The 13114-nt window shown below is 42.3% G+C and overlaps 1 protein-coding gene across 8 annotated transcripts in view; it reads left to right on the plus strand.

The window, feature by feature from the left end:
* The window catches only part of ASH2L (ASH2 like, histone lysine methyltransferase complex subunit), a 28199-nt gene extending 16370 nt beyond the window's left edge, over window positions 1-11829 (plus strand). For all 8 annotated transcript variants that reach the window (XM_032618453.1, XM_032618452.1, XM_032618451.1 and 5 more), the window contains 6 exons: window positions 4978-5145; window positions 5432-5625; window positions 8452-8544; window positions 10104-10202; window positions 10931-10990; window positions 11087-11829. In XM_032618453.1, the coding sequence (XP_032474344.1) occupies window positions 4978-5145; window positions 5432-5625; window positions 8452-8544; window positions 10104-10202; window positions 10931-10990; window positions 11087-11194 (722 nt within the window). In that variant the 3' untranslated portion in view covers window positions 11195-11829. The remainder of the gene's footprint in view (window positions 1-4977; window positions 5146-5431; window positions 5626-8451; window positions 8545-10103; window positions 10203-10930; window positions 10991-11086) is intronic.
* Window positions 11830-13114: the final 1285 nt, after the last annotated feature.

Below are 13114 nucleotides of genomic sequence, written 5' to 3' on the forward strand. Positions count from 1 at the left end.
CTACTTGACCAGTCTCTCTGGTTTCCAGTTCATCCTTTATTCCTTCTGCACAGGTGAGCACACACGCGTGTATTTCCTTTATCTCCTTTTTTCGTACATGAAGGGCAGCATGCTGTAGATAGTCTTGCATTTTGCTGCATGCGGTTACTCCATGCCAGTTCAAAGAGCTCATCCTCAGTTTTTTCTTTTTTTAACTTTATGATATGGCATTATGTGGAGGTACATGGTTTATTCAACCACTCTGAATATGGGCATTTAGATTGTTTCCAGGGTTTTGGATTCATCAAAGAGGCAGTGAATAACCACGGGTGTGTGTGTTTTTGTATTGGTGGTGGTATACGTTCATGGTTGAATTCTAGAAGTGGAATTGCTGGACCAAACGGTAAGTACGTATATACCTAGTTTTTGTTAGATATTGCCAAATTCCCCTTCAAATGGCTGTGCCGGTTTGCATTCCCACCGCAACGTAGAGAATGTTTGTTTCCCCATAACCTCACAAACAGAAGGTGTTGTCCTAGATTTTAATTTTGGCCAGTCTGAGAGGTGAGAAATGGGAATCTCAGTGTTTCAATTTGTGTTTCTTTGAGTTTGAACATTTTCTTTCATGTTTAAGAGTCATTACCTTGTGAATTATGTTTGTGTGTTTTTATTTCCCATTTATCTGTTGGAATTTTGGTCTTTTGTCCCTTTATATGCTAGGGATGTTAGCCCTTTGTCTGTGGAATACGTTGTAAACATTTTCTCCCAGTTTGTCAGTTGTCTTTTAACTTTATGACTTTTTTGTCATGCAAAACTCTTTTTAATGTATAATAGTTCTTTTAATGGCATAATTTATTCAATTATTCAGAGAATAGCATTCATTATCTGTTAGAATGTGAAAGTGAATTTAAATAAACTACTTTTAGACAAGTGTACCTCATGGATTTCTTTGCTGTTTTTCTGAAGTATTAATGCAAATCCAGATAGCATATTATTTCACCCTGAGATATCTCAGTATTTATCTCCAACACGGCTTTTTTTTTTTTTTTTTTTTTGTGGTATGCGGGCCTCTCACTGCTGCAGCCTCCCCTGCTGTGGGGCACAGGCCCAGCGGCCATAGCTCACGGGCCCAGCCACTCCGCGGCATGTGGGATCTTCCCAGACTGGGGCACGAACCCTTGTCCTCTGCATCGGCAGGCGGACTCTCAACCACTGCGCCACCAGGGAAGCCCCTCCAACAAGGATTTTAAGAAACGTAACCACTGTGCCATTATCTTACCTGATAGAGGTGAATAATAATTTCTTAATTATTGAATACTCAGTCCATATTCACATTTCCACAGTTGTTTAAAATATGCCTCTTTCAGTTGTTTCTTTGAATTGAATCTAAACATGTCCATATAGTTATTCCATTGGGAAGCCCATTCATTGTTTCTTGAATTGATGCTAAAAGCTGTAACACTTGTACTGATGCTAGTCATTCAGAAGTGGAGTCAAGTGAAGTCACTTGGACGTAATCCCTCAGTTTAATGACCATTGTACATGGATCGGTTTGACTCCTGTGAGTGACAAGCATACTTTGATAATAAGGAAGGGCCAGATAAGTGACTTCAGGGTTTAAGAAGTGAGCCTTGTTGTGTTTCACTATACATAATAGCTATAGTTCTGGAGGGGAAAAAATGGGAGAACGCTGGCCCTTATTTAGCAGTAACATGTTAGAATTTAATACGTAGGATAGCAGTGCCTGCCTGCTGTTTATGCTGAGCCTTTTAAAAGTTAATAATAAATCTATATTGTATCTTTTAAACTTCTTATTTTGAGATAATCTCAGATTTATTTAAAAAAAAATTGTGAGAACAGTGCTAAACTTTTTTTTTTCCTGAACTACTTGAGAGTCAGTTGCCATGATGCTGTTTCACCTTTGAGAACTTTATTGTGTATTTCTTACAAACAAGGACATTCTCCTTGTGTTACCTAGTGCTGCATAATGAATTACCATAAAACTTAGCATTCTAAAACTACCAGTGTTTATCATCCCATAGTTTCTGAGAGTTGGGAATCTGGGAGCAGCTTAGCTGTGTGGTCTGGCTCAGGAAAACTCAGGAAGTGGCAGTCAAGCTCTTAGCTGGGGATGGCGGTCTGTTTCCAAGATGGCTCAGTCACGTGGCTTTGACGGGACACCCTCAGGTCCTCACTGTGTGGGCCTCTCCATAGACTGCTAATTTGTCCTCGTCTATGGAAGCTAACTTCTCCTAGAGCAAGTTCTCCAAGAGAGCTGTAAAGAGTTTGACCTGTCTTGAAGTGGGACAGTCACTTCAACTTCATTATATTTGTTAAAAGAAATTAGTTGCTAAATTCAGCCCACACTCAAGTGGAGGGAAATTAGGCTCCACCTCTTGAAAGGAAGAATATGAAAGAACTAGTGGATATTTTTTTAAACTTTCACATCTTACAGAGCTGACACAACGATCAAAATCAGGAAATTAGCATCTGATTACTACCATCTGGTGCTCATGTTCTATCCAAGCTTGCCCAGTTGATCCAGAACGTCCATTATAGCAGAAGGGTCCGGTTGAGAATCATTTGCTGCATTTAGTTGTCGTGACTCTTAAGTCTTCAGTCTGGAACAGCTTCCCCATCTTTCCTAGACTTTGACCTGGGGGCTTTTGAAAGTTAGAAGGCAGTTATTTTACAGAATATCCCTCAGTTTGGTTTCATCTTGTTCCTAATGATCCAAGTTCTGCATCCTCAACAGGAATATCACAGAAATAATCTCACATACTACATCCTGTAGGTGGTGCAGGACTTGAATGTGTCCCATTACTGGTGATGTCCGCTGATCATTTGGCTAAGGTGGTATCTGCCAGGTTTATCCACTGGAAAGTTACTCTTTTTTCCCTTTGTAATTAAAAAGTTTTGTGAGGAGGTAGACCCTTTAATATCCTGTTCTGTCACAGACACTTAACCTTGCTCAGCCCCACCTAATGGCTTTAGGACTGAATTGATCAGGAAGGAGTAAAGGAAGAAGTGTTTGTATTTGAGAAGGTAGAATTTGCCAAATACCTGAGAAAGTTCTGTTAAACAATGTGCATTTAATTTAGGGAGGTTATCATTGTATCTCCTGAATACAAGAGCCATTGCGGGGTCACGGAAAGAGTGCAGGGCCAGGGCTTCAATCAGGCTCTGCCAACTGCGGTGTGATCTTGAATAGCCACGTGGTCTGCTTCTCCACTGGAGGTGGGAGTTGTGAGGGGGAGTCCGTCTGGCCATCTGTCTACCTACTTACCTACCTACCTATGAAAGTACTTCATAAATCGTAAGCCTTTATAAAAGCTAATGAAACTACATTTTGTTCTTCCAGCAGAATTCAGACAACTTCTAGAGTCCCACAAATACTGTTTCAAATGCTTTTCCCTCAGTTAAGTCCTAATTGGGTTGGAGATGCTTCTACAACTATAAAATCAACCTACACAGCACAAAAATACTCTCCTGCCTTTTGTCATTTTTTGCTTCACTTCCAAGTCACAGTGTCCCTTCCAGTTGGTTTAGATTGTCCCCTTATGTTACATAATGGTCTCTTAGTAAAGTAAGATTCAAACTATATGCAAAGGTCGAAAGGTGAATACAATGAAGCTCCATAGAGTTTTCACCCAGATTTAACAGTTATTAAGGTTTTGCCGTATTTGTTTTATCCGCTCCTTTATTTCACTCTTTTTAAAAAATTTTTAAGAAGTAAGTCTCACCCTATGTACTCTTAAAAATATGTATCTCTAAAAAGTATGGAGTTTGCCTTTATAGCCACAAGCTCTTATTGCACTTAGCAAAACATATAATTCCTTGCTATCATCTGAATTCAGTCCAAATCAGATTTCCTTGATTGTCTCAAATATCGTTTTATCTTCCCACAAAATACTTATTAATTACAAAGGGGAAATAGTAATTTTATAGTGGAGAAACCTGGAAGGCACCACCTTAACCAAGTGATCAGAGTTTAACATCACCATTTGGACAGCAAGTGCTTCCTGACCTGACGTACTGAGAGGCCCAGCAGTACTGCAGTGGTGTCCCGGCAGAGGCATGACCTGGACCCAGACAGGAGGAAGCATGGGACAGACAAATGTTTGAGGGACATTTCTACAAACCAAGTGACCCAGTACCCTTCAGAATGTCAGGGTCATGAAAGACCTGAGGAGACGCAACAACTAGATGAAATGGGGGATCTTGGATTAGATTCTGGAACAAAAAAAGGATGTTATTTGGATAATTGGCTTAACTCAAAGGTGACCTATAGATTAGTGTAACAGTATTGTGTCAGTGTCAATTTTCTGGTTTTGATCCTTGTGTGATGGTCACAGATGGTGTTAGCACTTGGCAAGCCGAGTGAAGGACATGTGAGGACTCCACTATTTTTGAAACTTTGAAATTGTTTCAAATAAAAAGTCTTGTAAAGGGTGGTTTATTCACATCAGGATCCAAACACATTACAATTGGTTTGTTATATTAGGGAATAGACAAGTATAATTAGTTTTAACCTGCCATCTTAAATAATCACATTTAAGGGCTTCCCTGGTGGCGCAGTGGTTGAGAGTCCGCCTGCCGATGCAGGGGACACGGGCTCATGCCCCGGTCTGGGAAGATCCCACATGCCGCGGAGCGCCTGGGCCCGTGAGCCATGGCCGCTGAGCCTGCGCGTCCGGAGCCTGTGCTCCGCAACGCTAGAGGCCACAGCAGTGAGAGGCCCGCGTACCGCAAAAAAAAAAAAAAAAAAAAATCACATTTAGTAAAAACTGATTACTCGACAGCTTTCTTCCTTTTTCTTTCTTTCTCCTCCTTCATCTATATCTGGAGACTTTTAAACTCCTGAACTAATATTTCAAATTCCTGACTTGATATTTCTGATTTTTTATTTCGTTTTATTGGAGGGTAAGAGTTTGTGGCAGTTGTCTCCAAGTATTTCAAATAAGTTGCAGGCCTTTGTTTTAATCTCCATCACTGCAGCTCCCCAGTTAAAGATCTCCGATGACCGGCTGACTGTGGTTGGAGAGAAGGGCTACTCTATGGTTCGGGCTTCTCATGGGGTTCGGAAAGGTGCCTGGTACTTTGAAATCACGGTGGATGAGATGCCGCCAGACACCGCTGCCAGACTGGGCTGGTCCCAGCCGTTAGGTAAGCTGGGGCTATGATACGGACGTGGCAACTGGTGGAGAGGTATAGACCATCTGGCTAAGCTTCATGACTTGTATGCTTATTGGATTGTGGTCATAAAATTCAATTCCTGAGGGTTTAGGTGGTTTGCAGTTCCTAGGAATATTTTTATAATTCATTGCTTGTGAGAAATAGTTTGTTAGCCATTTTACAAAACTGGCAAAAAAGTAAAAAAAGAATATTTTCCTTTAGCAAACCAGAGTTGACTTGCAGTTCTGACTTCCTGTATATCTTTTTATTGGGACAGGTAACCTTCAAGCTCCCTTAGGTTATGATAAATTTAGCTATTCTTGGCGGAGCAAAAAGGGGACCAAATTCCACCAGTCCATTGGCAAACACTACTCTTCTGGCTATGGACAGGGAGATGTCCTGGGATTTTATATCAGTCTTCCTGAAGACACAGAGACAGCCAAGTCACTGCCCGATACCTATAAAGATAAGGTGAGTCTGTCCTCCCGAGAGATTCCTGGGTTGAAGACCCGTGGCAGCTGATGCCTTCAACTGTGTGTTCTCTTAATGATGCTTATCCATTTACGTCTTTCCCAACGTTTCATTTTGAAAATTTTAAGACATAACAAAATTGAAAGAACTTAAAAGTCAGTGTCCGAATACCCATCACCTAGATTCTGCCATTAACATGTTATGCATTCATTCCTCCACCCGCACACCCACCCACCCACACATTCATCCATGTTTTTTTAACCCCTGCCAAGTACTTAAGGGTGCATATCATTAGCTAGAGATTAACTTTTGTTTAGTTTTTTCTTTTGATATAAAATTTACAATATAAAATGAAATGTACAAATTTTAAGTGTACGTTCACTGAGTTTTGAGGTTGAGCCAATCCCCCGTGGAGACGTTGAATCTTACGCCTCAGGAAGTTCCCTCATACTCCATCCTAGTCAGTGCCAGCTCCTACCGGCACTGAGGCAACTACTGTTGTGAATTTTACCCGCATCACAATTCTGTTCCATTCGTTTTGCTTGTTCTTGGACTCATGTAAATGGAACCATGCAGTGTGTGATCTTTTGTGTCTGGCTTTTATTGTTTGTTATAATGCTTTTGAGGTTCTTCCATGCTGTTACAGGAATCTGTGGTTTGTTCCTTTTTACTGCAGGGTAGTTTCCATTGTGCGATACCACAGTGCTTACCCATATTCCTATTAATGGACACTGGGGCCATTTCAAGTTCAGGTTTATTATACATAAAGTTGCTATGCGTATTCTTGTACAGACCTTTTTTGTCAACATGTTTTTATTTCTTTTTAGTCAATGCCTAGAAATAGAATTACTGGGTCATTATACATTTAGTTTTATAGGAGATTGTCAGACTCTCCATTCCCACTAACAGTGTATGAGTATTTTAGTTGCACTACATCCTTGCTAGCATTTGTTGTTATCAAACAATTCTAGCCACTTTGGTGGGGTGTGTAGTAGTATCTCATTTGGTTTAAATTAGCATTTCTTTGGCGACTAATGATATTGGACATTTTTTCATGTGCTTACTGGCCATTCATCTGTCTTCTTTTGTGAAGTTTCTGTTCAAATATTTTGACTTTTTTAAAAAATTGGGTTGTTTGTCATCTTAATGAGTTGTAGAAGTTCTTCATATATTCTGGATTACAGTCTTTTGTTGGAAATGGCTTTTTAAAAAGTATTTTTCTCCTACTCTGACTCTTCTATTCATTTTCTTAATGGTGTCTTCTGATGAACTGAAGTTCTTAATTTTTATGAAGTGCATCTCAGGTTTTTCTTTACAATTATATTGCTTTCTATGAGTTAATAAATCTTTGCCTGCTCTCAGGAAGTCATGAAGGTATTCTTCCATGTTTTCTTTGAAAACATGGTTTTAGCTCTTAATCTAGGTTTCTGACCCACCTTGAATTCATTCTTGTGAATGACGTGGAGTAGAGGTCAAGGTTAGTTTTTTTTTTTTTATAAATTTATTTATTTATTTTTGGCTGTGTTGGGTCTTCGTTGCTGCACGTGGGCTTTCTCTAGTTGTGGCGAGCGGGAGCTACTCTTCGTTGGCGGTGCACGGGCTTCTTATTGTGGTGGCTTCTCTTGTTGCAGAGCACGGGCCGTAGGTGTGTGGGCTTCAGTAGGTGTGGCACGCAGGCTCAGTAGTTGTGGCGCACGGGCTTAGTTGCTCCGCGGCATGTGGGATCTTCCCAGACCAGGGCTTGAACCCGTGTCCCCTGCATTGGCAGGTGGATTCTTAACCACTTCACCACCAGGTAAGCCCCCAAGTTCAGGGTTTTTTTTTCTGTGTTGATACCCACTTATTCTAGCCCCATTTTTTGAAAACTCCTTTCCTCATTTCTTTGGTTCCTTTTGTGACAGTCCAGTGACTGTGGAGATCGATTCCTGGGCTCTCTGTTCCGCTGATCTATTTGTTGACCTTTATTTCTGCCAATGCCACACTGTCCTTATTATGGTAGCTTTAGAGTAAGTGCTTAAATTGGGTGGTGTCTCCTCCAAGGTTGTGCTGATAATAAGCAGTCAGAGCACATTGTATTGGTGGCATCACACTGCTGACTGTCGTCACTCCTGCCACCACCTAGAACCTTCAGCCATATGAGTGCTTGGTTCTACAGTGCACAGAGGTCTACGGTTACCACGAGGATACTATTGGAATCCTTAAAATTATTTACTGTTTCATTTCCATTATAAAAATTTGTTTTTAATTTGAATAAGCAATTACTAATATGTCCATAAAATGGAATACTGTGGAACTGTTCAGAAGAAAATGAATGTCAGAGAATTCCCTGGCGGTCCAGTGGCTAGGACTCCACGCTTTCACTACTGAGGGTGCAGGTTCAATCCCTGGTCAGGGAACTAAGATCCCACGAACCACCTGGTGCAGCCACAAAAACAAGTTAAAAAAAAATTAATGTCATATGTTTACCTGGGAGTGAATAGTTAAACAGAGTCTTAGGAACCAGTAAGAAAGGAGTGACCCAGAGACCACCTGTGGGAGAAACAGGTAGGGAACTAGGAGGGAAGGAAGTGACCCCCCCCAAATCTTAGTAAGGGCCTTTTGTGAAAATATTTAACAAGCATGTGCCATCTGGTAATTCTAAAGACACACATAGTTGTTCAAAATCTAACAAAGCTGACTCTGCAAAGATTTTAAATTTCTGTTCAGAACACAAGGACTCAGTGCTATTTGTGTGAATCTGGCTTTCCTCCCCCCATGATGATGTAGCTGATGCTTCATTTTTCCTTTTTTTTTTTTTTTTTCTTTCCTTCTCTCTTGGTTTTCAAGGCTTTGATAAAGTTCAAGAGTTATTTGTATTTTGAAGAAAAAGACTTTGTGGATAAAGCAGAGAAGAGCCTAAAGCAGACTCCCCATAGCGAGGTGAGTCATGGTCATCAAAATGTCAGAATTAGAAGAATTTGAACATTGGGTCCAACCCCCTTATTATGAAAGTGAGGGAATTGAGGCCCACAGCGGGGGATGAAGGGATTTCTGCTAACACAGCAGCAGCAGGGCCAGCACACTCTCCTGCCTGCCGTGTTTTGTTCTTTCTGGGCTACCTGCTGCTGCTATGAGAGCAATGACCTGGATTCTTAGAGAAAAGGGGGTATAAAACAGTGGCCAAATCAGAAAGCCTGAGGGCAATTGAGGAAGCAAGTCAGAGATACTTATACTTTGTCAGAGGAGGTAGCAAGTGCGGAAGGAGGAAACTGGAATAGGAGATTCAGGGTCTCGGTATGTGACCCGGGGGGCAGCAGGAGCTGTGATGGCTCATTCAGTGCCTTCTAGAACTTTCCTGCCTCCCTTCTCCAGGGTTGTTGGGAACATGTTTGCCCAAGGTCATGGCACAATCAAAGAAGGGCTGGTGCATCTGGACCAACCACAGGGGCCCAAAATAGAAGGGGAAGGGATGGAAGAAAGTTCTGAGCTGGAAACATTTTTCCATAAAAATGCTGTGAAGCCACATGCATCAGTAATAGAAGCAAATGTAGGAGAAATAAACTAGGATTCCGATTGTTTTTAGGGAAAAAGTAGTAAAGGGAAACAGTTAATTGAACTAAGGAGATAACACAGCCAGAAAATACAGCCAGGCAGAAGATAGCTGTCGCTGGGAAGAAGAGGTAGAGAAAGTTACTTCAGAAAAAGGAGCCTTTTCTGAAGTCCATCCATAGTGGTTAAGAGAATATTCCGGATAGTTTTGAGAGAGAAAGGACAAAGAAATAAGGATTCAGAGACTTTTTTTTTTTTTTTTTGCGGTACACGGGCCTCTCACTGCTGTGGCCTCTCCCGCCGTGGAGCACAGGCTCCGGACGCGCAGGCTCAGTGGCCATGGGTCATGGGCCCAGCCGCTCTGCGGCATGTGGGATCTTCCCGGACCGGGGCACGAACCCGCGTCCCCTGCATTGGCAGGCGGACTCTCAACCACTGCACCACCAGGGAAGCCCGGATTCAGAGACTTTGACAGAAGATCGTGCGAGATTTTCAAAGTAGAAATGCAGAAGTGAGGACCTGAGGCAAGGGAAGGGGACAGATAAATGAGCTCAGAAGGGTATAGTTCCAAGGGATCAGTGGATGACCAGTTACCTTTTATAAATATAATGCAATGAAAAACAGAAAGTGGAACTGTTTGATATAAGTAGCATAGGAATTCAGAAAGCAAATAAGCCTGAGGACCAAGGAAAAAAGAAAAAAAGGCACCATTGCACCTCAAAAAAACCCCCAAAACCTGAGGACCAGCTGGAATAGAGCATGTAGATAGGCTCTGAAAAATCTAAGGTATTACATAAGTGTCAGCTATTGCTATTACACAAGCTACATGCTATTCTTAGGATTTCTTCAGGTGCTGCCACCATATTGCTGATAAAGGGTTCTCCAACGGAGTTCGTTTTTAGTTTGTTCTTTTTTACAATTCTGAAGTAAAACCATGGTTTTTATTTCAGATAATTTTTTATAAAAATGGTGTCAATCAAGGTGTGGCTTACAAAGATATTTTTGAGGGGGTTTACTTTCCGGCCATCTCGCTGTACAAGAGCTGCACGGTACGTATCGTCTGTTCATCCTGTGAACACAACTTGAGGGAGATAGGTGGACGGTTGTGGTGAAAGAGCCACTGATGGGATTGTAGAAAGAAATGTGAAAGTCCTAGGAGTGGGATGGGAGCATATTCCTACTGTTACTGCTTGTTCCAAAAACATGTGGGTCCTCCACGAAGTATTTGCTTGGACAGGTAAAGATCATGCAGTTATGGTAAAGCCCCCATACCTTTCCTTTGGATGTACTGTGTGGCCACTGTTGTTCAGTATAAAGGATATAAAGTATTTACACGCATAAATCAATTTGGTGTTATGTGTCGTGATAACCTACCATCATTAGTAACTGTTGCTTATAGTGATTTTTAAAAAAATATGATCCAGCATGAAGGGACTATCATTAGAGCCTACCAGCTAAAGAAACCAAATTATTTGAAAAGGCAATGCCTGGAAGTTTCCATGTCTTCTTACTCTGTCAGTAGCCCCCATTGAAGTAATATAAGGAAATCTTTAGGTGATAAACAGAAATCAGCACAAGTTTATTTTATTTACCTAATTCTTGATGGCTATTATAGGATATTGACCACCTTTAGCAGTATTAATGTATATCATTTGTTTCAGTCATACCGTGAATATCACAGCTACATTTAAAGCGAGAAATTTCCCATGTCACATTAAGGTTTTCACTACTTTCTTCTTTTGTTTCTTCATGTCTGCTTGGATTGAATTTATCCCAGGTCTCCATTAACTTCGGACCGTGCTTCAAGTATCCTCCAAAGGATCTCATGTACCGCCCTGTGAGTAACGTTGAACATGTCTGCGTGCATCCTCAGTCTTCTTGCTGCAGTTACTCCAGTCTCACCTCACCTATCTGTTCCTTGTTCCTCCTGCAGATGAGTGACATGGGCTGGGGCGCCGTGGTGGAACACACTCTGGCTGACGTCTTGTATCACGTGGAAACAGAAGTGGATGGGAGGCGGAGTCCCCCGTGGGAACCCTGACCAAGTCCCTTTTTCTTTGCAGACACGGACTTCCTGGGCATAATATGAGCGGGTTTTGTTTTTGTTTTTTAACTGTGACAAATGTTTTCCTGAAGATACTGCAGAACATGGCCTCTGCTGTAGCAAATTAGAGGCCGGGTGGGTCTGAGAGAGACTCCTTGCCCTTCAGCACTGTCCCTTCTATCACGGCTTTTACTTCGTGTGCCATTCCCAACAGCTGCCGACCCTGGGATCCCATAAGCGCCCTGTGAACTGGGCCTGTGCCATGTACCCCACCAGCTGAGACTTGCTGCTTACTGTGTTTTCTAAGGAATGGGTAACCTTGCCCAAGTAGCTAACATGTTTAAAGACATGTCCTTCTGTGGGCATTGCCTCCATCCTGCCTGGTTCCCAAGGAAGTGGTGGGCCTGTTTCTGAGAACAGCTGAACTCCATGGCTGTACATTCCAAATCAGTCTAACAGCTCTTCCCTTTCACCGTGGGTGTGTTTTTGTTATTAATTTTGAGGTGTACCTTTGAACACTGGGATCTATAGTAGAACTATACTTGTGAAGGGAACTTGCTTGCAGCTTTAACAATTAGAAACTCTTCCCAAATAAAACTTGTCTTCGAGTGTGTGTGGCACTTTGCTTCCCTTTCAGGTTGGGGTCCATGTGGCGACAGTGTCGGAACAATAAGGCACTCTGAGGAAGGGGAGCCAGCCTTGGAGGAGAGACAGGTTTCTATCTCCACCCTCCCCTGTTGCTTCGTTCCCTCCAGCCAATTTGACCACCCCCTCTTATCCTGTGAAACCCCTCTCAAGAAGGTGAACAGGGGCACTTCCCTGGGGGTCCAATGGCTAAAGCTCCGTGCTTCCAATGTAGGAGGCCCAGATTCAATCCCTAGTCAGGGAACTAGATTCCTATATGCCGCAACTAAAGATCCTGTGTGCCACAGCTAAGACCCGGCACAGCCAAATAAATATTTTAAAATAAATTTATTTATTTTTGGCTGCATTGGGTCTTCGTTGCTGCACGTGGGCTTTCTCTAGTTGCGGCGAGCGGGGGCTACTCTTCGTTGCAGTGTGTGGGCTTCTCGTTGCGGTGGCTTCTCTTGTTTCGGAGCATAGGCTCTAGGTGCGCGGGCTCTAGACCGCAGGCTCAGTAGTGGCGCATGGGCTTAGTTGCTCCGAGGCATGTGGGATCTTCCTGGACCAGGGCTCGAACCCGTGTCCCCTGCATTGGCTGGAGGATTCTTAACCACTGCGCCACCAGGGAAGTCCTAAATAAATATTTTTTTTAAGAAAAGGTGAACAGGAACTTAAAAGGGTAAATGGTCTCCCTCCAGTTTTTCCCTTTGAACTTGTGTGTTGATCTGTGCGGGTTATGTTCCTGCCTTGCTTATCTTCCTTTGTAATACCTGATGATTAAAGGACAGTTTTCAGAAGACTAAAAACTGGAATGTAAGAATGAGCCTTCCCCGGGGGTCCCTAAGTGCTTCCTTGTCCTCCTTTTAATCAGTGGCAATGCAGTCCTCCCAGGATTGCTCCAGACTTCCCTGTGTGTAACTTCCTACCTAGGTTAATAGAGTGGTTCACCAAGAGTCCGGTAATATGTTGCCAAGGATCCCTATATATTATGCCTGTTTAATTTCCCAAATTTCAAGTGACTGTTGGTATCTTAACACAGAAGCTTTGACTAACGTATTTGTCTCCTAATGAATCACCCAGACCCAGGGTCTTTGTTTCGGTCATTCCACCTCTCTTAACAGGAAACCCAGCAGAATCAGGCTGAGGTCTATTCATTCGTGGTCTTATGGAGCAGACTTGGTTATAAAGCTTCTGGATCATCAGGGTTTGAAGAACTCTAAGTAAACGAGGATGGTGTTATCTAGAGGAAGCTGGAGATGAATTCTTTGTAGATGAATTACCACACATGTAAGT

The sequence above is a fragment of the Phocoena sinus genome, chromosome 21, assembly GCF_008692025.1.
Source record: "Phocoena sinus isolate mPhoSin1 chromosome 21, mPhoSin1.pri, whole genome shotgun sequence".
Taxonomy (NCBI): Eukaryota; Metazoa; Chordata; class Mammalia; order Artiodactyla; family Phocoenidae; genus Phocoena; species Phocoena sinus.